Source organism: Phyllobates terribilis, unplaced genomic scaffold (genome assembly GCF_046119375.1).
Source record: "Phyllobates terribilis strain yellow unplaced genomic scaffold, ASM4611937v1 Scaffold_4__5_contigs__length_816908805, whole genome shotgun sequence".
Taxonomy (NCBI): domain Eukaryota; kingdom Metazoa; phylum Chordata; class Amphibia; order Anura; family Dendrobatidae; genus Phyllobates; species Phyllobates terribilis.
The window spans coordinates 70,386,593-70,412,732 of NW_027362764.1; the positions used below are offsets into that span (position 1 = coordinate 70,386,593).

At 46.2% G+C, this 26,140-nt stretch overlaps 1 protein-coding gene across 1 annotated transcript in view; it reads left to right on the plus strand.

Moving 5' to 3' along the window:
* The window catches only part of MALRD1 (MAM and LDL receptor class A domain containing 1), a 900,174-nt gene that overhangs the window by 608,005 nt on the left and 266,029 nt on the right, over positions 1 to 26,140 (plus strand). Inside the window, exon 29 of the mRNA XM_073677476.1 lies at positions 16,183 to 16,363. Coding sequence (XP_073533577.1) covers positions 16,183 to 16,363 — 181 coding nt within the window. The remainder of the gene's footprint in view (positions 1 to 16,182; positions 16,364 to 26,140) is intronic.

Below are 26,140 nucleotides of genomic sequence, written 5' to 3' on the forward strand. Positions count from 1 at the left end.
ATTACACATAAGTTAATTTATGGACATCTGTGATCTTATTTACTGCCTGTGTGGATTTGGATGGGTTGTTACCGACATCTGGTTAGAATTTCATGTCAATAGCACCTTTAGAAATATAATTACTTAGAAAATTGGTCACGTGTTCAATGCTTATTTTACCCGCTGTATATACACACATTGGAAAATGACTCCTGGGACACTAGATAAATGGTCGTATCACTGGTTTCATGACTAAATAAATGTAGCTCTTGTTATGCACACGCCGGGGCTGACTGGCGTGTGCGTGATTTAGTGATTCCACTGTGCCATGAACTGGAGAGTGCCTGGAGGGGCGTAACTAAGTATCAACCCGATCCGACCAAGGTCGCACGACAGCTACAACGCCGTGCACCAAGGAGGAACCGAGCAGAGGGACCAGCTGCTACTCCAGGCCAGACCCCGGACACGGCTGTTGACCCACACCGGGGAATACAGGAACAGGCAGGTTAGGCTGGCACACAGACAGGTGGGTATTGGCAGGCACGGCTGGCATGCAGACAGGTGGGCACTGGCAGGCACGGCTGGAGTGCAGACAGGAGGATACTGGCAGGCACGGCTGGTATGCAGACAGGGGGCTACTGACAAGTACGGCTGGCATGCATGCGGGGAGGTACTAGCAGGTTGGAGCACAGGCTGGATAGGGTCCAGTACAGACTGGGATTCAGGAACAGAACCGCAGATGCGGTAGACAAGCAGAGCAGGGAGAAACCGTTGGAGCGGTGAGCAAGGAAGAGCAGGCAGGAACCGCCGGAGCGGTGAACAAGGCAGAGCAGGCAGGAACCGCTGGAGCGGTGAGCAAGGCAGAGCAGGCAGGAACCGCCGGAGTGGTGAGCAAGGCAGAGCAGGCAGGAACCGCCGGAGCGGTGAGCAAGGCAGAGCAGGCAGGAACCGCCGGAGCGGTGAGAAAGGCAGAGCAGAGATAAACCGCCAGAGCGATGAGCCAGGCAGAGCAGGCAGAAACCACCGGAGCGGTGAGCAAGGCAGAGCAGGCAGGAACCGCCGGTGCGGTGAGCAAGACAGAGCAGGCAGGAACCACCGGAGCGGTGAGCAAGACAGAGCAGGCAACAACCGCCGGAGCGGTGAGCAAGGCAGAGCAGGCAGGAACCGCAGGAGCGGTGAGCAAGGCGGAGCAGGCAGGAACCGCCGGAGCGGTGAGCAAGACAGAGCAGGCAGGAACCACCAGAGCGGTAAGCAAGACAGAGCAGGAAGCATCCGCCGGAGCGGTGAGCAAGGCAGAGCAGGCAGGAACAACCGGAGCGGTGCGCAAGACAGAGCGGGCAGAAACCGCCGGAGCGGTGAGCAAGGCAGAGCAGAGGGGACAGGGCGCTGTTCACACGGAACAGACTGGAAGAGAAAGGCAGAACCAGATACACACAAGATACTTGCAATGAAGTACAGCGACAATGAGTAGGAGTTAGGTGCAGGTGCAGAGTCTGCAGAAAAAGGGAAGGTACGGACCTAGAGAAAAACAGGTAACAGGCTGCGAGAGTGTTCAGACAAGAACTGAGTGTTCAGACAGGAACTGACACTGCAGTGAGATACAGGAGCTTGTCTGGGTATGCGGCCCCCAGAAGGCGGGATGAACAGGCTAGGAGCGTGTTCAGACTGGCCTGGAAATACAGCCTCCAGGAAGGCGGGATGAACAGGCTAGGAGCGTGTTCAGACTGGCCTGGAAATACAGCCTCCAGGAAGGCAGACAGACAGGCAAGAAAACACAGAACAGGACCTGGCACATTCAGAGTCAAGGAGCACACTGAATGATAGAGTTGCTCAGGCACCAGCTTCCATGTGGAGCTGGTTTAAATATCCAGTGACAGACAGCAATAGGCTGAGGACGCATTAGGGGTGTGCCCACAGCAGCTACAAGAAACAGGAAGTAACCGGGCCGCCGACCTAAGCAGTCAGAACAGAGACAAACAGACAGCATGAATAGAAGCCAGGCTAGCAGACTGGACTGAAGATCAAGTTTGCGATCTTGCATAGTGAGAGATGGTGCACCATGCAAGCCCGCCACCAGGTATGTTACAGTACCCCCCCCTAACGTCCCCTCTTCTTCAAGCCTGCAAGAGTGTTCCGCAGAGAATTGGGAGGCCAATCCTTCTCTTCAAGAGGATTACCTCTTCTGTCCACTAGAGGGAACGAAACTGGTCTCATCATCTTGGTAACTAGGATGCTTCCTCCCATCAAGTCATCCTCAGCAACGGATGAAGTGGGTAAAGTACCAGGTACAGGGTGTAAGAAAGTCTCTGTCCATTTGTAATCAGGTAGCACCCCGGAGGGTTCAGGAGGCAACTGGAGGCCCTCCACCTGGTTGGAGGGGTGCAGAGACTCGGGGGTAACCACTGCTTCGGGGTCCACTTGGTCAAGCTCACTGGATGAAGGTACAGGGTGTAGGAAAGTCTCTGTCCATTTGTTATCAGGTAGCACCCCGGAGGATTCAGGAGGCTACTGGAGGTCCTCCGCCTGGTTAGAGGGGTGCAGAGACTTGGGGGTATCTACCGCCTCATGGGCGCAAGGCCAGATTTATTAAAGATGGAGGGTCCATGCTTTGGGACCATCCTCAAACTGGTTTCAGAGATGACATGTCTGTGAAGCGGGACGGTACCTGAAGCCAGGTCATTGGTACAATCGTCGAGACTGTGTGGGGACATTGCCTCCGCTTCTCTTCCTTCGGAGACTTCAGCGCACAGCGAGTCAGCGACTAGTAGATCTGGTGAAGAAGAACAAGACATTGCTGACTGTCCTGAAGATATGGGGACTGGACACCCCTTGTACCTTAACAGTCCCCCAAGATACACCATGCAAGGTCTCCCGACCTGAGCGGGCACTAGATCTCTCGGCTCTGGACGACTTGTGGTTAAACCAGTCAGTACCTGAAAGGAAAGCTTTTTCAAGTGTAATGCTCCAATCTGGAGCTTAATTTGTACAGACATCTTTTGACTGTTTCTGAGTAGGGGTCGTCCTTCTGCAGACAATGCCCAAACCGGCTTCTGGAGTTTTCGGACGGGAATCAGACACTGACTCTTCAAGGCTTTAAGCCCGAAACTTCCGATTAATCCGAGGCTTTTACTTGCCACGGAGACAGTCATGGTCATCTGTGGAGAGGAAACACTAGCGCCCAGGGCAGCCTCTCCTACAGGCCTAATGTCTTGGGATTCTCCAACCTTCACTGGACAAAGACCGTCAGGGGGTCCCAAACAACCGCAGCGGGACTGCAATCCGATTTCGTGACTGAGTTCCGGCCTCTGCTTTGCCTGCCGAACATGGTCAACTTTCATGGATTCCATGCAGGTAGCTGCTTCTACAGGCTGGGGGACAGGAGGTCTTTGGGAGGACAGAACCTGGCGTGATGGCTTGCCTCTACACCTTGCACGTCTGGACTGCCTCTTGAGGTTGGGAAGAGAAGTATTCTGCGGAGCGTAGTCATCCTGTGTGGATTCTGGGTGGGCAGCAGTCTCTTCGGGCTGGAGAACTGGTGAGCTACCCACACACATTACCCATCGGGGCTGCTGCGGGATACTGGGAAGGGAAGCTTTAGTAGAGGCTTTAGGATTAGGGTCATCGAAGACCATTAGAAAGGCCACCAGGAAGGCCTGCAAGTCAGAGATGATAGGATCCCTTGCTTCCCATAGGGGGTGATCCATTTCAAGGCATCACCCACTAGGTAGGACATCATAAATCCCACTTTAACCCGATCGGTAGGAAAATAGTGAGCATAGAACTGGAACGGCAGCATGCATTGCTCCACAAACGCACGGCTTTGTTTAGGATCCCCATAGTACCGTGGCAGATCCGCAGGAACGGGTGCAGAAAGCTCCATTTGGACTGGTGCGTACATCGCCTGGGCCATAGCTAGAGAAAAAAATATATATTATTTTTTTTTTCTTTTTAATGCACGTATTCGCTGGACATGGATTCAAAATGTCTCTGAGAGCGAAGGGCCGTGGGGCTCAACGGGAACCATGGCCTGAGCAAACTGTTATGCACATGCCCGGGCTGACTGGTGTGTGCGTGATTTAGTGATTCCACTGTGCCATGAACCGAAGAGTGCCTGGAGGGGCGTAACTAAGTATCAACCCAATCCGACCAAGGTCGCACGACGGCTACGGCGCCGTGCACCAGGGAGGAACCGAGCAGAGGGACCAGGTGCTACTCCAGGCCAGACCCCAGACACGGCTGTTGATCCACACCGGGGAATACAGGAACAGGCAGGTTAGGCTGGCACACAGACAGGTGGGTATTGGCAGGCACGGCTGGCATGCAGACAGGTGGGCACTGGCAGGCACAGCTGGAGTGCAGACAGGAGGATACTGACAGGCACGGCTGGTATGCAGACAGGGGGGTACTGACAAGTACGGCTGGCATGCAGACGGGGAGGTACTAGCAGGTTGGAGCACAGGCTGGATAGGGTCCAGTACAGACTGGGATTCAGGAACAGAACCGCAGATGCGGTAGACAAGCAGAGCAGGGAGAAACCGTTGGAGCGGTGAGCAAGGCAGAGCAGGCAGGAACCGCCGGAGCGGTGAGCAAGGCAGAGCAGGCAGGAACCGCCGGAGCGGTGAGCAAGGCAGAGCAGGCAGGAACCACCGGAGCGGTGAGCAAGGCAGAGCAGAGATAAACTGCCGGAGCGGTGAGCCCGGCAGAGCGGGCAGAAACAATCGGAGCAGTGATCAAGGCAGAGCAGGCAGGAACCACCGGAGTGGTGAGCAAGGCAGAGCAGGCAGGAACCGCTGGAGCGGTGAGCAAGACAGAGCAGGCAGGAACCCCCGGAGCGGTGAGCAAGACAGAGCAGGCAGCAACCGCCGGAGCGGTGAGCAAGGCAGAGCAGGCAGGAACCACCGGAGCGGTGAGCAAGGCAGAGTGGGCAGAAACCGCCGGAGCGGTCAGCAAAGGCAGAGCAGAGGGGACAGGGCGCTGTTCACACGGAACAGACTGGAAGGGAAAGGCAGAACCAGATACACACAAGATACTTGCAATGAAGTAGCGAGTGGACTCTAAACTCAAAAACGGAAGTACAGCGACAACGAGTAGGAGTTAGGTGCAGGTACAGACTCTGCAGAAAAAGGGAAGGTACGGACCTAGAGAAAAACAGGTAACAGGCTAGGAGAGTGTTCAGACAGGAACTAAGTGTTCAGACAGGAACTGACACTGCAGCGGGATACAGGAGCGGGTCTGGGTATGCAGCCCCCAGAAGGCGTGACGAACAGGCTAGGAGCGTGTTCAGACTGGCCTGGAAATACAGCCTCCATGAAGGCGGGACTTACAGGCTAGGAGCGTGTTCAGACTGGCCTGGAAATACAGCCTCCAGGAAGGCGGATAGACAGGCAAGAAAACACAGAACAGGACCTGGCACATTCAGAGTCAAGGAGCACACTGAATGATAGAGTTGCTCAGGCACCAGCTTCCATGTGGAGCTGGTTTAAATATCCAGTGACAGACAGCAATAGGCTGAGGATGCATTAGGGGTGTGCCCACAGCAGCTACAACAAACAGGAAGTAACTGGGCCGCCGCCCTAAGCAGTCAGAACAGAGACAAACAGACAGCATGAATAGAAGCCAGGCTAGCAGACTGGACTGAAGATCAAGTTTGCGATCTTGCATAGTGAGAGATGGTGACCATGCAAGCCCGCCACCAGGTATGTTACAGCTCTGAGCTATTAGTGCACCTGGAATAAAGAGTATATGAGTCTGGATACTATACATTTTGCTACCCGACATCATAATCACCTGTGTAGGATTGGTGTGATGTTCCCTCGTGAAGGCCTCTTCCTGGCATTGCCCATGTGGTCTACAGACCAATCTCCAGCTATTATTATGTCCAAGACATTGCTGAAGAGGATAAAGCTCCATTTAAGCCTCCATTACTGTCTTGCTCTGCACTATGATAGCCTTTGAGAGTGGTAGCATAAGCTCAATGAAGAGGCCTTCACTAGAGAATGTCACTCAGGTCCTACTCCTGGCATTATAGTGTGGGGTAGAGTTGAGAGAATCAATCCACGGGCACTGAGTTTGAGTCGAATTTCCTGTTTTCATGATTCATACTCACACAGACACACACATAAAAAAGTGGCCAGCACCATTTCACACACCGCTGAAGCATCTTAATAATAATAATAATAATAATCTTTATTTTTATATAGCGCTAACATATTCCACAGCGCTTTACATACACTATTGTCGCTGTCCCCATCGGGGCTCACAATCTAGATTCCCTATCAGTATGTCTTTGGAGTGTGGGAGGAAACCGGAGACCCCGGAGGAAACCCACGCAAAGACGGGGAGAACATACAAACTCCTTGCAGATGTTGTCCTTGGTGGGATTTGAACCCAGGACCCCAGCGCTGCAAGGCTGCAGTGCTAACCATCTTAGAGCATTCTTATGTCATTTTGCACAGCCAAGTGGGTCTCTCTCTCTTTCTTTCTCTTTTTTTTCTCTCTCTCTTTCTGTCTCAATACGGCCATATCTCCAAAGTGTCCCAGGAGCCATTTTTCAACACGACAACACCAGACGACATATGGCTTGTGCTACTGTGAGCAAGTTGCATGGCCTAAATGTGGTACTATAGCCTGCAGCATCTCTAGACTTGACTCCCATCGAGTACATTGTGGCAAAAAAATTTGTGCAATTCTACTCCATTACACTTCTGAAATACAAAATCTGTGTCATTTTTTTTTTGGTGCATTTGAAGACTAATTTGTGGCATTTTAAATGACTGTACTACTTTTGTTCTAAAAGGCAGAAACAAGGTAAAAGACAAAAAAGCATCTTTGATTTTGCTCAAAATCTCTCAACCCAGGTACACCAGTTAGAAGAAATTAGCACAAAAAATGTGATCGACAAGACAAATAAAGTCACTTAAAACAAATCCAAATGCTGAATCGGGGCCTGTGTGTATAGAAATACTCTCCCCTAAAAGCAATACATTAAGAAGATATCAATTTTGTACATATACGATCCAATGGAACATTCATTGCTTGTTCTTTAAATTGTGTCCAACTAGATCCATAATATTTATAATATGGGATTTTTAAAATAAGTTATTGCTGTGCTTTATGCTATTGGTTAGCTTAAAATGTAACTCTATAATTTATTTATTTTTTGTAAGTTAAACCCCCTTGCGTATCCTGAAACAACTACGATCCCTCAGAAGCATGCAGCTCTGCAAACAGAAGCTTGTGACCAGACTGGACCTAAGTGCTTCTGCTTGATTATAGGTGTGTTTCTGAGCAGTCTTTTCAGCAATCGGTGCGGGTCTCAAAACTCGGGTGTACAAGGGGGTTTAACATAAAAAACATAAATTGATAGGTAGACTTTAAAGCGCACCTGTCAGCAGCATTGTGCTCAGTAAACTACATACATTGTCAGGTGGGCGACATTACACTGACTAATATGATACCTTGGTTGATGAAATCAGTCCTGTGGCTCTTGTGTAATCTTTACTTTCAGTTTGGAGATAATGATATGCTCATGCTTTAGGGCGGCCTGTGTGGGGCGCTCTATCTGGTGCTCTGCTTACTTATTCATCTGTATGCTCTTATGACAGCTCACTGTGCCTTCACTGACCTGCCTTCTATTTTACCTAGCCCCGCACTACTAGATGCAATGTGTAAAATAGGAGACAGGTCACTGAATGCACAGTGAGCTGTCATAAGAGCATACAGATCAATATGTAAGCAGAGCACCAGATAGAGCGCCCCCCACAGGCCGTCCTGGAGCACAAGCATATCATTATCTCCAAACTGAAAGTAAAGATTACACAAGAACCACAGGACGGATTTCATCAACCAAGGTATCATATTAATCAGTGTAATGTCGCCCACTTGACAGTGTATGTAGTTTACTGAGCACAATCCTTCTGACAGGTGCTTTAATTCTCTTGTATGTTGAGCACGCCATTTATTTTTATATCAGGCCAAAAATGACTATAGACAGATAAAGGTTAAATAAGAGAAGAAAAGCCTGGCCTAAACTAATTCTCATTTTATCCGGAATTTAAAAACTGTGTGTATGTAACTTTTTATCTAAAAAGTCCTGTGATCACAGCAGCATCTGTACTGCCTGAAGAAACCATTCTATTGTTTCATATTTTTAATTTTAGGTATACTATAGACAGATAAAGAATAAATGAGAGAAGAAAAGCCTAGCCTAAATTAATTCTTTTTTCATCCGGTATTTAAAAACTCTCTGTGTGCACGGTAACTTGGTAGCAAACAAAGTCCTGTGATCACAGCAGCATCAGTACTGCCTGAAGAAGCCATTTCATAGTTTCACATTTTTCATTTTAGGCACACTTTGGTAATATAAGGATTAAAAAGAATTATTTTTAATTCTAAGATATATTTTTTAATTTACCATAATTTGATATAATCACAATAGTGCCATTTACCTCTTCTATTTTTTAACCCTCATATTTTAAGACAACTTAAATAGGTTGTCCACTACTTGGACAACCCCTTCTTGATCTAAATGTTTGTCACTGATAAAAAAGTTTATACTCACCTCTCGTGCCTCCTCCGTTCCAGTGATGTCGGTACTTGGGGTCCTGGGACTCCTGTGCCGTTGTTGTGACAAGAGATGTCAGTGTCACTGTCCCCGCATTGAAACAAATTGCTCTCGGACTTCCTCTTCATGTTCAATTCGACAGGAAGCGGGGACAGTGAAACCAGTGCTGATTGGGAGCCAGCGTCAAGTGTCACAACAGCACGGGAGCCCCGTGAGAGTGAGTGCCGACAACTCGGGAACATCGCCAGAATGGTAGGTGAGTATAGGCTTTTTTATTTTATCGGGGCCAAGACTGGGGAATGACAAGGAATTGTCCAATTACTGGACAACTTTTTTAAACTTTAAAGGTAATTAATTAACCTTTCCTTGTATCAGTGTGTGATAGTCTAGAACCACTGAATAAAAATGTGTAAAATTAAACCAAATGGTCACTTACACTAGAGTCTCACAACTCATATTTATAGATTATAGTAAGTGAAATTTTCATGTGCAGCACATTTAATTAATTTAGGATCGCCATCAGGAGATTCTGCAATCTCTGCCATCTTTTGCAAGCAGATTAACTTCCGTAGTAACAATATACATCATCTGAATTACAATTTATTGAAAAATACAGTTTGAATTATAAGAAGCCTTGATGCAGACTCTAGTTAAAAGATAAATTCACCATCTTAGATACAAAGAATACTGGGCTATCTATGCAGATAAAATATACCTCGTTGGTATGCAAAAGAAAACCGTTAATAGGATTTTATGTTAATTTTGTGACTCTATCTGACCAGAGTTTTAAAATGCATTTTTTGTTAACTTTCAAGGTTTTCATTGCAGTTGTTCTTTTGGGAACCTTTGTACTAAACTCTTTCTTGAGATTCCTCCATTAATGTTAAATACTTTTTACTGTTTGGATTAAACAATTTGGAAAAGTCAGAAGAATGTATGAAATCTAAGGCAATTTATATTTTTCAAGACAGAATTAGTGATATCTTATTGAGTATAGGTCAATGAAGCAGTGAATAAAATGTATAATAATTAAAAGCATGGGTTTTTAAAGAAGATCTCTGTTCTCATTCTTCTAATGCCACCCACCTCTACTTAATCCAACGGATGACTGCCGTTAATATAAAAAAATCCAATTTTAAACCCTCACTTTAACTTAAAAAGCTTCATCCTGTTCTGCTACTTTCTACATAACGCTAACAGGTATCTCTCCACATACAATCGCACGGCCACTTTAATCATCTCCTCATGCTCTTTGATACAAGACTTCTCTTGTGTTTCACTTCTCTTTAGGAAATCCCTCCCTCATTCTATCCAATCATCCAAACCTTCAAACACTTGCTGAAACCTAACCTCTTTGATCAAATGGATACCCCGACCATCTGTCCGCCAACCTGTTTAGAGCTACTTTAGCTAAAAACATATATAAATTCCTTATTCCTAATAGATTGTAAGCTTACATGGGCAAGGTTTATGCTAACAGTCAATAACTCACAAGGTTTTACTGTCCAAATCTTTTAGCCAAGGTTGGTCTGGGTGGCAAGAGTTGGTCAAGTCAAGGGAAGACTTGCTCCTGTCCTCTGTGTTGGAGCTTCTGTTGATGACGAGGCTTAAAATAACAAATACATTTTGAGTATGATTTTCTATTTTTAAAATGTGAAATACCAGATCCCATGTGAAATACCAGATCCCATGACTGAAACCTGATTGACATCATTATCGCCAATGAAGCCTGTTGGTAGTACTGCTGATGTCCAGATTAATAGGTCTCAAGTATTAATTTAGGTGTTCCACTCCTATAATAGACCAGAACAACAGAATTAAAAAATTGCTCTCTTCACCTATGTGAGACTCATGCTATGAGAGGGGAGAAGGAGCTGCAGAGGAGTAACATCTGATTCATCAGAGGACACAGGTCTACAGTTCCACATCAGGATGAGCCTGCCACTCAGCAAACTTTGAGAAAGATATTCTACATATTTGCAGAGAGGAAAAGAAAAAAACCTTTAAATATTAACCAAACGCAGCTATTTGCATCAAATACCAATTATCCAATAAATTATACTCTGTGGACTATGCTGCAGGAGATCACAAAGCTTATTCATAAAACTGGTGAAAAGGAGTATGTGAAGATAATGCTCATAGCAATCAATTACAGAAAAGATAAAAAATTATATAAAATGTAAAACATTGTGAACCTGTCCTCCGCGTCAGTTTTTGCCAAAGGTTTCAAAACTGAGAACAGCTATATCAATATTATGTCAGATGGAGAAACCAGTAGGCAGTGAAAGGCATATATCCACCATGAATAGGCTTTGATTAAGACTAGAGTTGTTTTCTAGATTCCTTCTTAATGTGCAGTATGCTAATTAAAAGTAATGGACTTATGGACAGATCTTTTTGAAATACTTGCAACCATGAACTACCACTTAAGAAAGTTGATTTAAAAATGAAAAAAATTAAAATGCCTATTAAAGGATTCGGAAGACCCTCATCTATTAGCCAAAGTCAAGAGTAGCTATGAAAGTGTGTTTCTTGCTCTGGAGGACATGCACATTAAGCATTACACATTAAATTTTGTGATAAATCCATAATTCGTCTTTTCTCCTGTGTTGGCACTGCGGGAGAACTAAATTCTTGTACTTTGGTTCTCTCACAATGTGCAACTGATGACGTGGACTTCTAGGAATGGGGCAACCTTTAAACAGATTTAAAGGGTATTTTAGCCACAGACATCTCATACCTATCCAGTGGACATGTGATAAGTGCAAGATCATTGTGGTTCTGACCAATGTGACCTCAACTGATCCGCTAGAACAAGAAAATTTCTCCAAACCTTTGTAATTACATAACCACAGCAAGAGAGAATTTGGATTGAGGTGTTGTGAATCAGGTACTCTGCTGCCACATTTTAATGAAAACAGGATCCCGGTAATTTGCCCAAGAAGTAGGACCCCTCGCCCCACCAATCAAGCATTGACTATTTATTCAGTGGAACATCCCTTTAACCAACTTAACAAAAAGAGATTGTCCAAAGCTGACATCCCTTTCCACTGCAATGACAATCTCAGTTGTCCATCAAAACAAATATATTCATTGCTTAACTTTGTGAAAAGTCACATTGAATTCCAGGGCTTAATAACATTAATAGTATGCATTTCTTTGTTGCGTTGAGAGGTTTAACAAGGCATAATAACAGGGTACATCTTATATAGTCTGTATGGACAAATTTTACATTATATTATCTATTGCTTGACCTCTGATCCTTGAGATATCTTCCACATAATAAATTGACCAGTAGAAACCATATTGGCCGTTTCTGTAACTAACATGAAAGGACAAATTAATTAACATCACTCAAAATCTGCTCGTCTGAGGATTAATGATGCAGCAGATGTAACTGCTCAGGACATTATGTTTTATATATGCAGAGAAAATACAGGGAAAATGCATTGTGAAGGTAGTCGGGTATATAAAATATGGCATTTAGCACCAGACAGGGACAATGTGCCCCTATGTCCTCCACTTTCCTTGTTGAATCCGTACTGTTATTAAAGCAGGTCAAAACATTATTGAAAGGGAAATGTCTTATGTATGTAACTTTACTTAAATATATAAAAGTCTTTGAAAAATTGTTTTAAATTTTTATTTTTCAAATATAAAAGGAGAGAAAATCTGAAAAATAGCAGATGAATAAGAGGTAGAAGGTAGAATTGTAAATGCATAAAGTGTGTATCTTGGCTTTGTGTAGCAGGAAAAAAGATAAACACGGCACTCACCTTTAGTCCCAAAATCTTCTTTATTTAGTCCAAACAAGAGTATCTAGACAAATGGCTGGAGTCGGCTCCCTTCATCTGATAGGGCACAGTGGCTGTTTCGCATAACTGATGATGCTTCATCTGGAGCCCGTAGGTAGTAGTCCTCATGCAAATTCTGATTTGTCACATCGGCTGTTTCGCGTAACTGTAGATGCTTCATCTGGAGCCCATGGTGGTAGTCCTCAATCAAATTTAAATGCGCTTTTTGATGCTGAAACCGATGGTTAATCGTGGAATTTAACCCATATCATTTAGTTTTAGCACCAAAAAAGTGTGTTTGAATTTTAATGGAGACTAATCCCCATGCGTCTAGAACCTGTTGAAGACCCTAGTTTTAGATTGAAAACGTGTTTGTTCTTATAGATCCTTTCTACTGTTTTATCTATTTTATTTTCCAGAATTAAATAAGTTATTCCACAACCTTGGAAGTAGAGATCTGTTAGGCAATCAGACAGACAAATACTCCTGGTTTTGCATTTACTTACCTAAAGTTTTTTGAAGCGACAGTGACCATTTAAATAAAAGTACTCAGTTGACACTATATTACTCTGAAGTGTTGTTGTTAATGCAAATTATAAGCATAAATGTATCTAAAAGAAATACAATAGACATAAAAAGCATAAAAAAAGTTGATGCCATTTATTAGTCAATATGGAGCTTCAGGTTTCCTCAATTAATACCACCATTTAATGCCTACTTAGCACCCAGTACACAATTACGGTAATATTTTTGTCTGCACATTTATTAATAAATTATGATCAATGCAGTGTCCAATTAATGCACTAATGCACATTTAATGCTATTAACCACAATACAATGCCCTACACCACCATTCCAGACTCATTTACTGTTACAATCGACAGTACAATTAATGCTGTACACCACCAATCCATCCTCATTTAATGCTACTATAATAAATCCTACTATCCAAAGTATAATTAATGCTCTACGCTGTCATTCCATTCTCATTTAATGCGGCTATCCACAGTAAATTTAATGCCTTACACCTCCATTCCATCTTCATATACAGTATGTATAATTAATGACCTTTCCCACTGGAAAATCTGAGCAGGTTACCATGTTGTGGCAGTGTCTTGTGGCTATCTCACCACCTGCACAAGGTGGCTAAGTGGCACTTTATTTTGTAGGTTAGATCTTTGCAGTCCAGCCTTAATGTCAAGCCCCTCCATAATATAACTACCGTTGCTGGTAGTAAAATTAGTTCTGCCACTCACACAATACAATCAATGTTGAAGACCCGGCCACTTTACAATTTTTGATGTTGCAACCCATTTCAAGGACAATTGATGTCATCTCTTAACCCCAGATCATCCCTTGCTACCATGTCTAATAGATGTCCCATAACTGTCTATAGGAGAATAACACTTTTAATGCTTTATTATAGCAAAAAATCATGCCAAATGTCCTAATGTCAATATGTTAATAAACTAGTGTTCAAACAGATCTTGTCTGATGAGCTGGTACTGGAGTCGGTTTTATACTTGTCAACTTTTTGCACACTGCTAGCAATCATTGACTTAGCCATACCCGCTCTTCTTAAATTATTCCCATTTCTTGCCTCTCCAATACTTGTTCCCCTACTCTCTGAATGATCAAAATTCCCAGAATAGCTGGTTTCTATGAGGTTTATGGCTGGTTTGCTGGGATCTGGGAGATGTGTTGACTTTACAAGGAGTCCTGGATATTTTTTCTTATCCTGGAGGCCTCATGGATGTTCTGAGAGAGTTGACTGGTATGGTTTTATTGACAACAATCATCTAATATATACTTACCTTGTAATGTCTTCACATCCTGTTCCATCCAAATGTGTCCGGATCCCAGAATTCAAAATGAAGGAAGTTCGTCGACCGCCATATTGGGACACCCAAGTGATGAGTGTCTCAATATGGAAACCGCTGGTGGTACCAGCCTCTTGCGTGGTACCACCAGCGGAACATCGTCGCGAACACGCTGTACACGCCGCCGCCCGGATCAGCCGAATGATTCACTGACCGCTGCCATCTTTGTACAGGAGGCGTGCATGCGCAGTTTTAATGTGACGCCGCTATCTGCCTGCACAAAGATGGCGGTGATCTGATTTATTGCGCCTGCGCGAATTCAGCGCATGCGCAGTGAATCAATCGGCTGATCCTGGCGGTGTTCTCAAACAAAAGAACACATGAGGGAAGAAGACAGCACAGGGGTGGAGAGAGAGAGCAGACAAGGGGGAGAGCACATGGGGTACACAGGTCAAAGAGGAGATCACATGAGAGGAGAAGACAGCAGATGGGGGAGAGAGAAAGTGCACAGGGGGGAGAGAGAGAGCACAGGAGAGAGACAGCTCAAACGGGACAGCACATGAGGGGAGAACACAGCACAGGAAGGAGAGAGACAGCAGACAAGGGGGATAGCACATGGGGTACACAGGTCAAAGAAGAGATCACATGAGAGGAGAAGACAGCAGATGGGGAGAGAGAAAGCGCACAGGCGGGAGAGAGACAGAGCACAGGTGGGAGACAGCTCAAACGGGACAGCACATGAGGGGGGAACACAGCACAGGAAGGAGAGAGACAGCAGACAAGAGGGAAAGCACATGGGGTAGATAGGTCAAAGAAGAGAGCACAGACGGGAGAAGTCAGCACATGGGGGAAAGAGAGAGTGGATAAGTGGGTGAGCACATGGGGGGGAGAGATTCTCAACGCTGCAAAGCCTGCCCCCATCGTGACATTACCGCCCTCCCGATGCGATAGCATCGTGCCTTCATCTAGTAGAAAAATAATAATGGATACAATTCAATGTATGTGGCATGCACAGCAATCCTTCAGGGAGCTCAGGTTATCAGGAGGCTTCTTTCGTCAACTTGTTCAGGAATCCAAGAGGTTTCCCCCTTTTCCTAGGAGGCTCCCAGAAGTTCTAGGAGAGTTGCCAAGTATAGTGTAAGATGATATACAAGGTGTGTTTAACTGGAATACTATAGACCTCCTTCTATCATTTATGGCTCTAACCTATGCCCATTTTTCCATTTTCCCACGAATACTACATCATTTAAGGATGCAACTTGCTGAAAGAAAGTATTTACATCCATATAGATAAATGCCAGGCATTATTATGACATTAAAATGGATTATTAGATATCACCTGCTATGATGCATTGCTCTTAAATGGTCCCTGTCATTTTAACAAACTTTCCACAAATCAGTACTTCAAGGGAATATAAGTAATCTGCCTTGTTCTCCACTTATGAGCCATTTCTCCCCACCCCCCACCCACCCACTTGACTTCTGAAGTCATCATCCACTCTGAAACAAACCTCAGCTTAAATCCAGCTTAGTTGAAGCATGGTAGACTGCCAGAATAGTGAGGTGTCAGGTTACACCTTCTATTATGCTGTATGGAGAGGAGAGTGTGGATGGAGGAGTAAAAAGTGTTCAGCACGGTGAGACAGAGCAGATACCAGCAGACAAAGATAGATCGAGCTGCAGCTTGATCCAGTGCTGGATTCACAGCTACACTGCTGAGTACTGTTGTACAATGTCGTTCATGCTGCTTGTGCTTTACTCTGTATGTTACCAAGAAGCAAAGGCAGGAATGCATCTCTATATGTGTGTTGTGCATAGGGAGACATCAAAGCAGTCAGTCTTCAACAACTAGTTCAGAGATAACTGAGAAGTAGAGATAGAGCCTGCCGAGGAAAACCTCATGAAATTGAAGGATACCCATCATATAATTGTAACAAATGGTGATCTTTCTCATGTAAACACAGGACAGCTTATTCTGAAAGGTTACCTGACAAGTATGCTTTAGTATTTCTTATTTTATATTTAGACAGAGAACAACCTAACGAAAGTGTGGGGAGAATCCGAGAATCAAGACGGGAAATGGAATGAAGTGGAAATTCGTTTGGGGAAGCTGAGACACTTCGAAGTCATATTCGAAGGTGTACGGATAAGAGACTTTGGAGGAGGAGCGGCCATTGATGACATTGAATTTATAAACTGTTCTCCAGGTAAGTAGCAATATATTTAATGGATTTTATATTATCTTCTCAGAAGATTTGCTTGTGCTCCAAAATTGTACTTATTACTGCCCAGAACTTAGCCATTATAGCTTCTCTCCATCTGTGATGGGCAATTCATCATAGCTGAACTGATGGTGTAAGTCCTGTACCGGGAGTGTTCTTCAGGATAGCTGAACTGATGGTGTAAGTCCTGTACCGGGAGTGTTCTTCAGGATAGCTGAACTGATGGTGTAAGTCCTGTACTGGGAGTGTTCTTCAGGATAGCTGAACTGATGGTGTAAGTCCTGTACCGGGAGTGTTCTTCAGGACACGGCGGAGCCCCAGGCGAGAAAACAAACTCTTACACGGTTTGATCCCAAAATAACTATTTTACTTAAAGTGTATATTGTCACCCAGACAATACAAAACATTTAAACATTATGCAAACATTAGTCAACAGCTGGAACCTCAGTGCTATACAGCGTGGCACCTAAGCAATCTGTATTTACTATTTTTTTCTATAGATCAGCCTGCTGGTGTACCTGTCTAAACTGGCCGCCTGTTACCTTTTTACACCCTAAGACTTGGTTTAATTATATGCTTGTAACGTACAGGCTAGCCTGCTGTACAACACTGAGGTTTTACAATCTTACAAATATTTCCTCTATTTCCCCAACCAAATTTCCCTTCCCGTAGTGTTTACAGAGGAACAGTTTGTCCTCAACTGTATCGAAAATACCCAAAACAAACTATGGTGACCGCCGTTTAGCCGTAAATCTAGTCGTACGCAGTTGAATAACTGTCCAGTACTAAAATGTTGTTCAAAAACTTTCTCCTGTAACAAAATGGGGTTCGGATTGGGATTTTCTTAGTTGTTAAATCAGCATAATACGTGGTAGCTAATCCGAAAGTTCGGGACGCTGGTATTAGCAACAAATGTTGTGTGAAGCAGTTAATATACCTAACTAACTACAGGCTATATCTCAGCCTTGAATAGTTTGGCGCCAAAATGTTATGTTATGCGTGAACAGTTACTCACTGCGGGGCCCCTTCAATAGGTGAGAAATACCATTGATGCTTGTAGCTTAATTTCTCAGTGGTGTCCAACACCTCTTCACTGTAGGTCCCGGCCTTTATCGTCTCTGGACAGCGTTTCTGACAGGATTTTCCTCAAACTTGGACAGGTTTGGGTCGCGAGCAATCTTAGCTAAAATATGCTGCTTCTCTAGTGTCAATGGGGTGTTCTCACAAGCAAATGCTGCTGAATTCCCTTCCAGCGCAACCCCTTCTGTTCAGGACATATTCCAGACTACCCCAAAGATGGCCGCTCCACTTATTCCTGTCACGTACTAAGCCCCTCCCACACTGGAGCTAGACCAATCATCAACTCTCCTTTTGGTTGATGGGCAAATTTCACCGTTACTACCCTCTAACAGCATGTACTGAACTCCCTATCATCAATACATTAATTGCTTATTCTCCTTATATAATCATGTAATACAATGCATTTTAAATCATTCACAGAGTTAAAATCTTCCATGAAAATATATACACAGTCTTTCAACAATTACAGTGTTATACTGGTGTGGATACAGGTTTACACAATCATATCACTCTAGTGAACCAACACACATCTCACATGATAGAAAAGGTTTATTAAACCTTGTAAATCATTGTTCTAAATTTCTGCTTAAACTTTGCTTTTAAGTCCAGTGGGCGGAACAACTCAGAGATTGACATTTCTGTTTATGCTGGAAAGGCTGCTAATCAGCAAGTTGTCCCGCCCACTGGACTTATAAGCAAAAAATCAGCAGGCATTTAGATCAATAAATTATAAGTTTTACTGAAACTTTTCCCACAATTTATGAATCTTCTCAGCTCCTTCTCCTATATAACATGCGGTCGACAGATTAACCAGTTCTGCGTGACAGGTGGATTTTCAAGGGATTGTTAAGGACTTATATATTAAGTGACCTATCATTAGGATAGGTCAACAAAATATGATGTCAGACCCCCACAGATCGACGTGTTTCAATTATACTTTTCCTCTGATTGTTCCACTCCTGGTTTTGGCTTACAAATACTGATGTAAAATACTGAGCAAATACTGAAGGTGTGAATATGGCCTAAATGTCTGCAATGAAAATACCTCTCATTACTCTTCATGGTGGCAGAACAACTTGTACTTATTTCAACTAGAGTAGAAGAGGGTTAAAGAGATCGAGGACCCAGAGAGATCAAAGGGCCCGGGATATAAAATATTTATATAGTTTTTATTTTAACATTATATAACCATTCCAGTGCAGGCAGTGACGCTGAAGGGAAAAGTATCAGCTCTGTTGATTTAGAGGTGGGTGAAAGGCCCCTGATTAAATGAAAGACCTGCTGAGATAAAACACGTAGGACCGGGATCAATATCAGCAGCATCAAAATATTTGAAAATATCCCGCAGTTATAAGGGAAAGGACAACAAAGCAGGTCAGGCCCTGTGTTCTACTTCACACTCCTTTAAGATATTTCATCTCTTCGAGATGTGACGTCCTTTGTAGGAATCTCCTCTTTTTAAGCATGAAATATTTTCTGCTACTTTTTTACCATTCGGTCCTCACTTATCGCTGTGCACGTGTGTAGAAATGTATTACACCTTACCAGCATCCTTCAGAATAAATTCATAATAAATTTTTTTTTTAATATTATTTTTCTTAATTCTCTATAAGAATAATGCCACATATTCTGATAAAACATACAGTATTTGTATGCATTTTGCTATTTTTTTTATTTTCTATGTCACTACAAACTACAATTAGAAAAAAAAATCACTGCAATCTTGCAGTTTTTACTCTGAGACCAGAGAGAGAGAGAATTTTCTGGCTCCAAAGTCAGGGTCCCCATTATTTTCAATGGGGTTCGTGTTTGGGTACAGTTCCAGTTCCGGAACTGAATTTCTACGAGTCTACTCATCCCTACTCATTCTCATCACAGACAGGATCACAATGACAGCTAACATATATATAATAGATGTCACAGGATCTACCATTGGCAATAGATGATGAGCACAGCATACCTCCTCCCCTCCCTGCACAATGACCTCTGCACGGCTCACAGAGAATGCCTACAATGTTCTTTCATATAAGTCAATGGACATTTTCAGACACCGTTTTTTTATGTCCTTGTGGCTGCTGACCTCTGAACACTGTTAACAGCAGCTCTAGAAATATAGTTGTGGCCGTAATTATAGAAAATAAATATAAAATGAATATAAAATAAATAAAAAAACTACCATTGTATAGGAAAAGCAGAGTTGATAAAAATAAATATTTACCACTATCTGGTTTTCTTGAATAAAAAAATGTAAAAATAGATGATACAGTCCGTATATCATACCAATATGTGACTTAGGTCACGGACCCACTATCAGTATTTGGTCAGTATTCGGTCAGTATTTTTTCTCAGGAGTTGGAGCCAAAACCAGGAGTGGGGCACCCGGAACCGGGCTTCTATGCGATGCTGAGGGTAGTAGTGGCAACCCGATCCCGTGGCTCAGGGTGGTCAGACCAAATTGTAGCAGTCTATTTATCAGTGTTTTGAATGTCCGACTACGCCACCCGTGGATTGCGGTCAGGGATGACCGCCGCTGCGGGGCAGACCACTGAGGCTGATGTTGGTGTGCAGCACAGGGGTAGGACAACTCCCCACGGGAAGAGTGTAGCCTCAGGGCAGTGTAGGTGAATGCTGAGGGTGATAGTGCAGGCCGCAATAGTAAGAGTTCAGAGTCCGCTTCAAACAGTCCAGGGTCTTTATTGCAGATGTTATTACTGACCCAACAGGAGTACCGGTTAGGAGTGGGTCTGGGTATCTGAGAGCATTCGGGCGAGCCCCACTGGTCAGGGTGAGTGTGTAGGCCTTCCGTTCTCTCTATGCTCTTTCTGACTATCCCCCTCTTCGTGGTGTAATAGCCCACGTCCCTGAGCTGACCGTGTACTTTGCTTGCGACTCGGGCCTTAGGTACCTTTTGCTTTCTCCTGCTGTACTGGTCCCTCTGTGTGGCGGAGCCTCCAGGCTTCTTAGGCCAAGGGACCTGAAATCCCTCGCGGGTTGGTTCTCTGCTGCTGGGCTTGCAACCCTGACAGCCTCGGACCCCAATGTCCGGTGGTGATTCTCTCAGCCAAGACCGGCTCTCGTCGCCTCTGTCCCTGGCTTGCAGTCTCTCCTCTGCCTCACGGACTCCTCAGCTGCTGCTGACCTGTCCCTTCCTCTAAGGAACCCTTCTGCACACTTCAGAAGTGGGTTCTGGTCTCCCTAACCCTGCCCCAGTTCCAGCTTTTATAGGGGCAGCCTGCTCCCCCTACTGACCTGGGACAGGAGGTGCTGCATGCTAATGGTCCCTGACCAGGGAACCTCCCTCCTGCTCTCAGACACATCCTTTAATATTTGTGGCATCCAGGCCTGGGGTGACACATTCCCCCCTAGTAAAATTTAGTACTTCGGGACTAAGCCTTTTTGGCCAACAACAAACAGGGTATAAACAATAACATAAAATATTTACAAGCACATTTTGTCCTTAAGGTCATGGCGCTTCCGCGACCGGGTGTCCATATCACCCAACAAGGTGAAGTTTTCCACAATGTGGGGACCTGTCCCTATAAACCCCAAGTTCCTGGCCTTGGGCGTGGCGGCAAGGTAGAAGCTAACTACTTTGGACCACAAGGGGCCACGCCGGACAGGTTTTTCTTCCGTGGCCATCTTCAAAAGAGGGCACCCAGGTGCAACTATCTACAACGCAGCTTTGGTTATTCAGCGTCCATAACCTGTCAGTCCATTGAACTAGAAAAACTGGAGAAAACACTATTAGTTATCAGGTAACAAACATAAAACCTTTGCAACATACAGATAAATATATATACTTTTTATTCAGATCTTCCAGCGAGCTGGTATTTGACCCCTAGTGCTCCGGGTTGACCTACATAACCCACTGTCTGGTGGTGGTCTAACCTGGCTTTCCCCACTAGCATTTAGGGTACAGCTACTAGCTGGGTTTACAGGCAGGGCAGGCAGCTGTCTGCGGGTCCTTTGGCTTACCGCAGGCATGGCAGGCTCACTGTCAGCAGAGGGTTGACTCTCCTGGGCTGCTGGCATGGGTTCTTCTGCCTCCGGGGCTGCTTGTTCTTCTTGTTCTTCCTGCTCTCCTGTACGCTCCTGCTGGGTAGGTTGAAGGAAGTGTAGGACGGGTACCACTATGGCATCGTTTATCTGAGTCCAGGACCGGGGGAACTCTCCGAGAACGGTGCTGACCATTTTTTCCTTGTCCACTGCGGGCTCAAGGTCATCTTGATCTTCTCCTGCACTCTGTAGTTGCTCGGGGCACCTTTTTAGGTGGTCTCTGGAGACAGTGCTAGTGGTTTCTCCTCCATCCTTGGTAATTACACATACCTTCGGGTTGTCGTGGTTGGACGGCAGTACTGTGTACGGGTCACTCTCCCACTGGTCATCTAGCTTGTGAAGCCTTCTCCTCCACTTCAGGACCTGCTCACCAGGTTCCAGGGGACCAGCAGGGGCGTGTTGGTTGAAGAGCCTCTCTTGTTTTTCTCTCGCTTGAGCCAGACTCCTCTCCACACTCTCCTGTTCCTTCTTGTACTGTAGCCACCGTTCCGTATCCCAGTCCGCATCTGGGGAGGTGTCTTCGGGTGTCAGGACTCCCATCTCCAGGTCCATAGGCAGCTTACCTGGTCTTGATCGCATCAGGTAAGCCGGGGTGCAGTTGGTAGCATTCACCGGGATATGGTTGTACAAGTCTATCAGGTCAGGCAGCTTCTCCGGCCACAGGCTGCGCTCCTCCAGGGGCAACGTCTTGAGGAGATCAATGACGATTTTATTCATTTTCTCACACAGCCCGTTGGTTTGCGGGTGGTAAGGCGTTGTCCGAATCTTCCTACAGCCGTAGAGGTTGCAGAACTCCTGGAAGACTTTCGCCTCAAACGCTGGACCTTGATCTGTCAAGACCTGTTCCGGATACCCGTGTGGATGGCAGAAGTGTTGTTGGAAGGCTCTGGCCGCCGTTTGGGCCGACAAGTCTTTAACCGGGACCACCACCAAGAACCGGGAGTAATGGTCCACAATCGTGAGGGCATAGATGTTGCCGGACCGGCTTGGAGCCAACTTCACATGGTCCAGAGCTACCAGCTCAAGAGGCTGCCTGGTGACGATGGGCTTCAAGGGTGTATTCTGGCTGGTACGGTCGTTCCTTCTGAGGTGACATGGGCCGCAGTCCCTGCACCACTTCTCTATGGCCCCTCTCATACCGATCCATTAGAACCGCTCTCTCAGTAGGAACTCCAGTTTCTTCCACCCGAAGTGTCCCGCTCTTTCATGGTAGGCCTCCAGGACCATTGCTGCATCCCGTCTTGGGACCACTACCTGCCAGGTCAGCTCATGCGTCCGGTGGTTGACAAACCTTCTGCACAGCTTACCTTCGTAGAGGAATAGCCTGCTTTTCTCCTTCCATAACTGCTTGGCTTCCTCTGGAGCGTCCGGGCCAGGGCTAGCGTCTGCCTGGGTCAACAGGTCTTTCACCAGGCGAACTGCAGGGTCACTATCTTGCGTTTCAGCCCAGCCGTGGTGGGGTAAGGGGTTGAACATAGCGGTGGTTAGGTCTTTGTCTCTTACTCGGTGAGAATACTGAGTGGCCCCATACCGGTGGAACGCAGGGAGCTCTACTTCCTCCAGCTCTTCCGAGTCTTCTTCTCCTTCGGGTAGGTGGGGCATTCTTGATAGGGCGTCTGCGTTGGCGTTGGTTCTGCCTGCCCGGTGTTTGATTGTGAAGTCATAATTTGATAGCCGGGCCATCCACCGCTGTTCTAGGGCACCAAGTCTTGCATTGTCCTGGTGTGTCAACGGGTTGTTGTCCGTGTACACGGTGAACTTTGCGGAGGCCAGGTAATGGTTAAACCGTTCTGTGACGGCCCACACCACTGCCAAGAATTCTAGCTTGAAGGAGCTATAATTCTCCGGGTTCCTTTCAGTGGGCCTCAGCTTCCGGCTGGCGTACGCGATCACCCTTTCTCTGCCCTGTTGGTTTTGGGACAGTACGGCTCCTAGCCCCACATTACTGGCGTCTGTGTGGAGGATAAAAGGCTGGCCATAATCGGGGTAGGCCAGGATCTCATCCCCCGTGAGGGCCATCTTCAACTGGCGGAAGGACTCCTCTTCCGGCTTGTCCCACTTGAAGGGTGGCTTGTGACTTCTGGATTTAGACTGACCTATCAGGAGGTCCTGCATTGGAGCTGCCATCTTAGTGAACCCGGGGATGAACCTTCGGTAGTAGCCTACCAACCCGAGGAATTGCCTCACTTCTTTGATTTTAGAGGGACTTGGCCAGCTCTTGATGGCTGTAACCTTGTCGGGGTTGGTGGCTACTCCCTCAGCACTCACCACGTGCCCTAGGTACTGTACCTTCGGTTTTAACAGGTGACATTTTGAGGGCTTCACTTTCAGGCCATAGCCTGCCAGGGCTTCGAACACCTCGGCCAGGTGATTTAGATGGTCCTCGTAAGTCTTTGAATAGACAATCACGTCGTCCAGGTAAAGTAGGACCGTCTCGAAGTTTCGGTGCCCTAGACAGCATTCCATCAGCCTCTGGAAGGTCCCGGGTGCATTGCAGAGCCCGAATGGCATACAGTTGAATTCACTCAATCCCATCGGGGTGGTGAAGGCGGTCTTCTCCTTGTCAGCCTCTGCCACAGGAACCTGCCAGTACTCGCTAGTAAAGTCCAAAGTAGAGAAGAAATTAGCTGATTTTAGTGCGGCTAAAGACTCCTCTATCCTAGGTAACGGGTACGCTTCTTTATGGGTGATACGATTGATTTGTCTATAGTCCACGCACATTCTCATGGTACGTCTTTCTTTTTTACCAGAACCAAGGGGGCTGCCCAGGGGCTACAGCTGTCTCTAATGACCCCGGCTTCTTTCATTTCTCTCAGCATGCCCTTTGCATTCTAATAATGTGCAGGGGGTACAGGTCTGTATCTCTCTTTTATTGGTGGGTGGCTCCCCGTGGGGATGTGGTGTTCTACCCCTTTCACCCTGCTGAAGTCTAGCAGGTGCTTACTAAAGATTCTCTCGTACTCCTGAACCACCTGGTAGACTCCTTGTTTTTGGTGCGAGGGAGTGGAGTCAGCACCCACGTGGAGTTTCTGGCACCAGTCCTCCTTGTGTTTCTGGGAGCCATTATCCTCCATCGGTGGAGATGGAGGCAAGGATTCCACGACCCTGAGAGCATTGTGTTCGACAGCAAACAATTTGGCTAATGTAGCGTACCGGGGCAAGTGTACTTCCCTTTCCCCAATGTTTAAGATCCGGACGGGCACCCTTCCATGGCGGACATCAACCACCCCCCGGGCTGTCAAAATGGTGGGCCTGCTGTCTGAGTACACGGGTTCTACCATGGCTTGGTAGTCTCTCCCTCTTAACCCGATTGCAGTCCGACACCAGATCATCATTTCACTTTTGGGAGGCATGGCAATGGGGAATGGGTCGCTCATCCTCACACTACCGATCTCACCACCAGACAGTTCTACCTGTTGCCGTCTCATCAGGGCTCTTATCTCTTTCTGGAAGAACTTCTGTTGGCTGGAGCTCGCATTCATCGCCACCTGCTGCAAAATTATAATTACTTCTGAAAGACAATTTTCAATCACGTTAGTACCCAAGGTTATTTTAGGGTGACTTTCTCGACGGTCAATGTCCACAATGATCACTCCCTGTGCCGGCAGTTCAACTTTACCAATCTTAATGGTCATCTCTCTGAACCCCACCTGCGGCACGGGCTGGCCATTGCTGGCGATGATGCTCAAGTCACTGTCTGGATAGCGAGTTATGTCAGTGTCACTCCAGTACTGCTTGAAAAGTACATAGGGGATGGTAGTCACTTGGGACCCGGTGTCCAGCAGTGCACTCATGGGGATACCGTCCAGCACTACGGGTAAAACCGGGCATCCCCCTACGTACTTATCACGCCAATTAGACGGGCCTGGTGACCTTATGCCTGGGGGTTGGCCCTCTGCCCCAGGTCGGACCCATTTAAAGTACAGTACCTGGCTACGTGTCCCGGCTGGCTGCAATGGCGACAAATCGGCTGTCCATCCTCAGTGTAACGATCGGCGGGCCTCCCTCTGAATGAGGGGATCCTCCTCCGTCGACGCCAGGGGACATCCTCCGGACTGGAAGCCAGCTTGATTGGTCCTGACGGGTCCATCTGTAACGACTGTACGGTCCTGGTCAATGCAGCAACACTCTTTGTTAGCTCTTGGACCTGATGGTGCAGGTGGGGATGGGTTTAGGGCCTGCGCATCAGCCCCCACAAGGTCTGCAGGGCAGGGCGCTGCCTCCTGGTGGTAAGTGATAGCAGGGCGCCGGGAAACTACAGCGCCACCTGGTGCGGGTTCTCGGAGCACCCGGATGGCCCTATCTTTGAACTGTGCAAAAGTCAAATCGGGGTTCTGTAGGGCCATGAGGCGCAGCTGGGTTCTGTGGGCGCTGGACAGCAGACCTTCTATGAACTGATCAGTCAACAGTTTATCGGTATCCTGCACGCTGCCAGGGTCAGCTTGTTTGATTGCCCTCAAGGCTTCCTGTAAATTTAGGGCATAATCTCTGACGCTATCTTGAGCTCGATGCTTACATCCATAGAACCGCATTTTGATTTCTGCTGAGGTACGGGTATCAAAGGTACCCCGCAGCCGGGTCAGAATGTCCTTTACAGTCCCTTTCTCCTCATCTGACCATGATTTC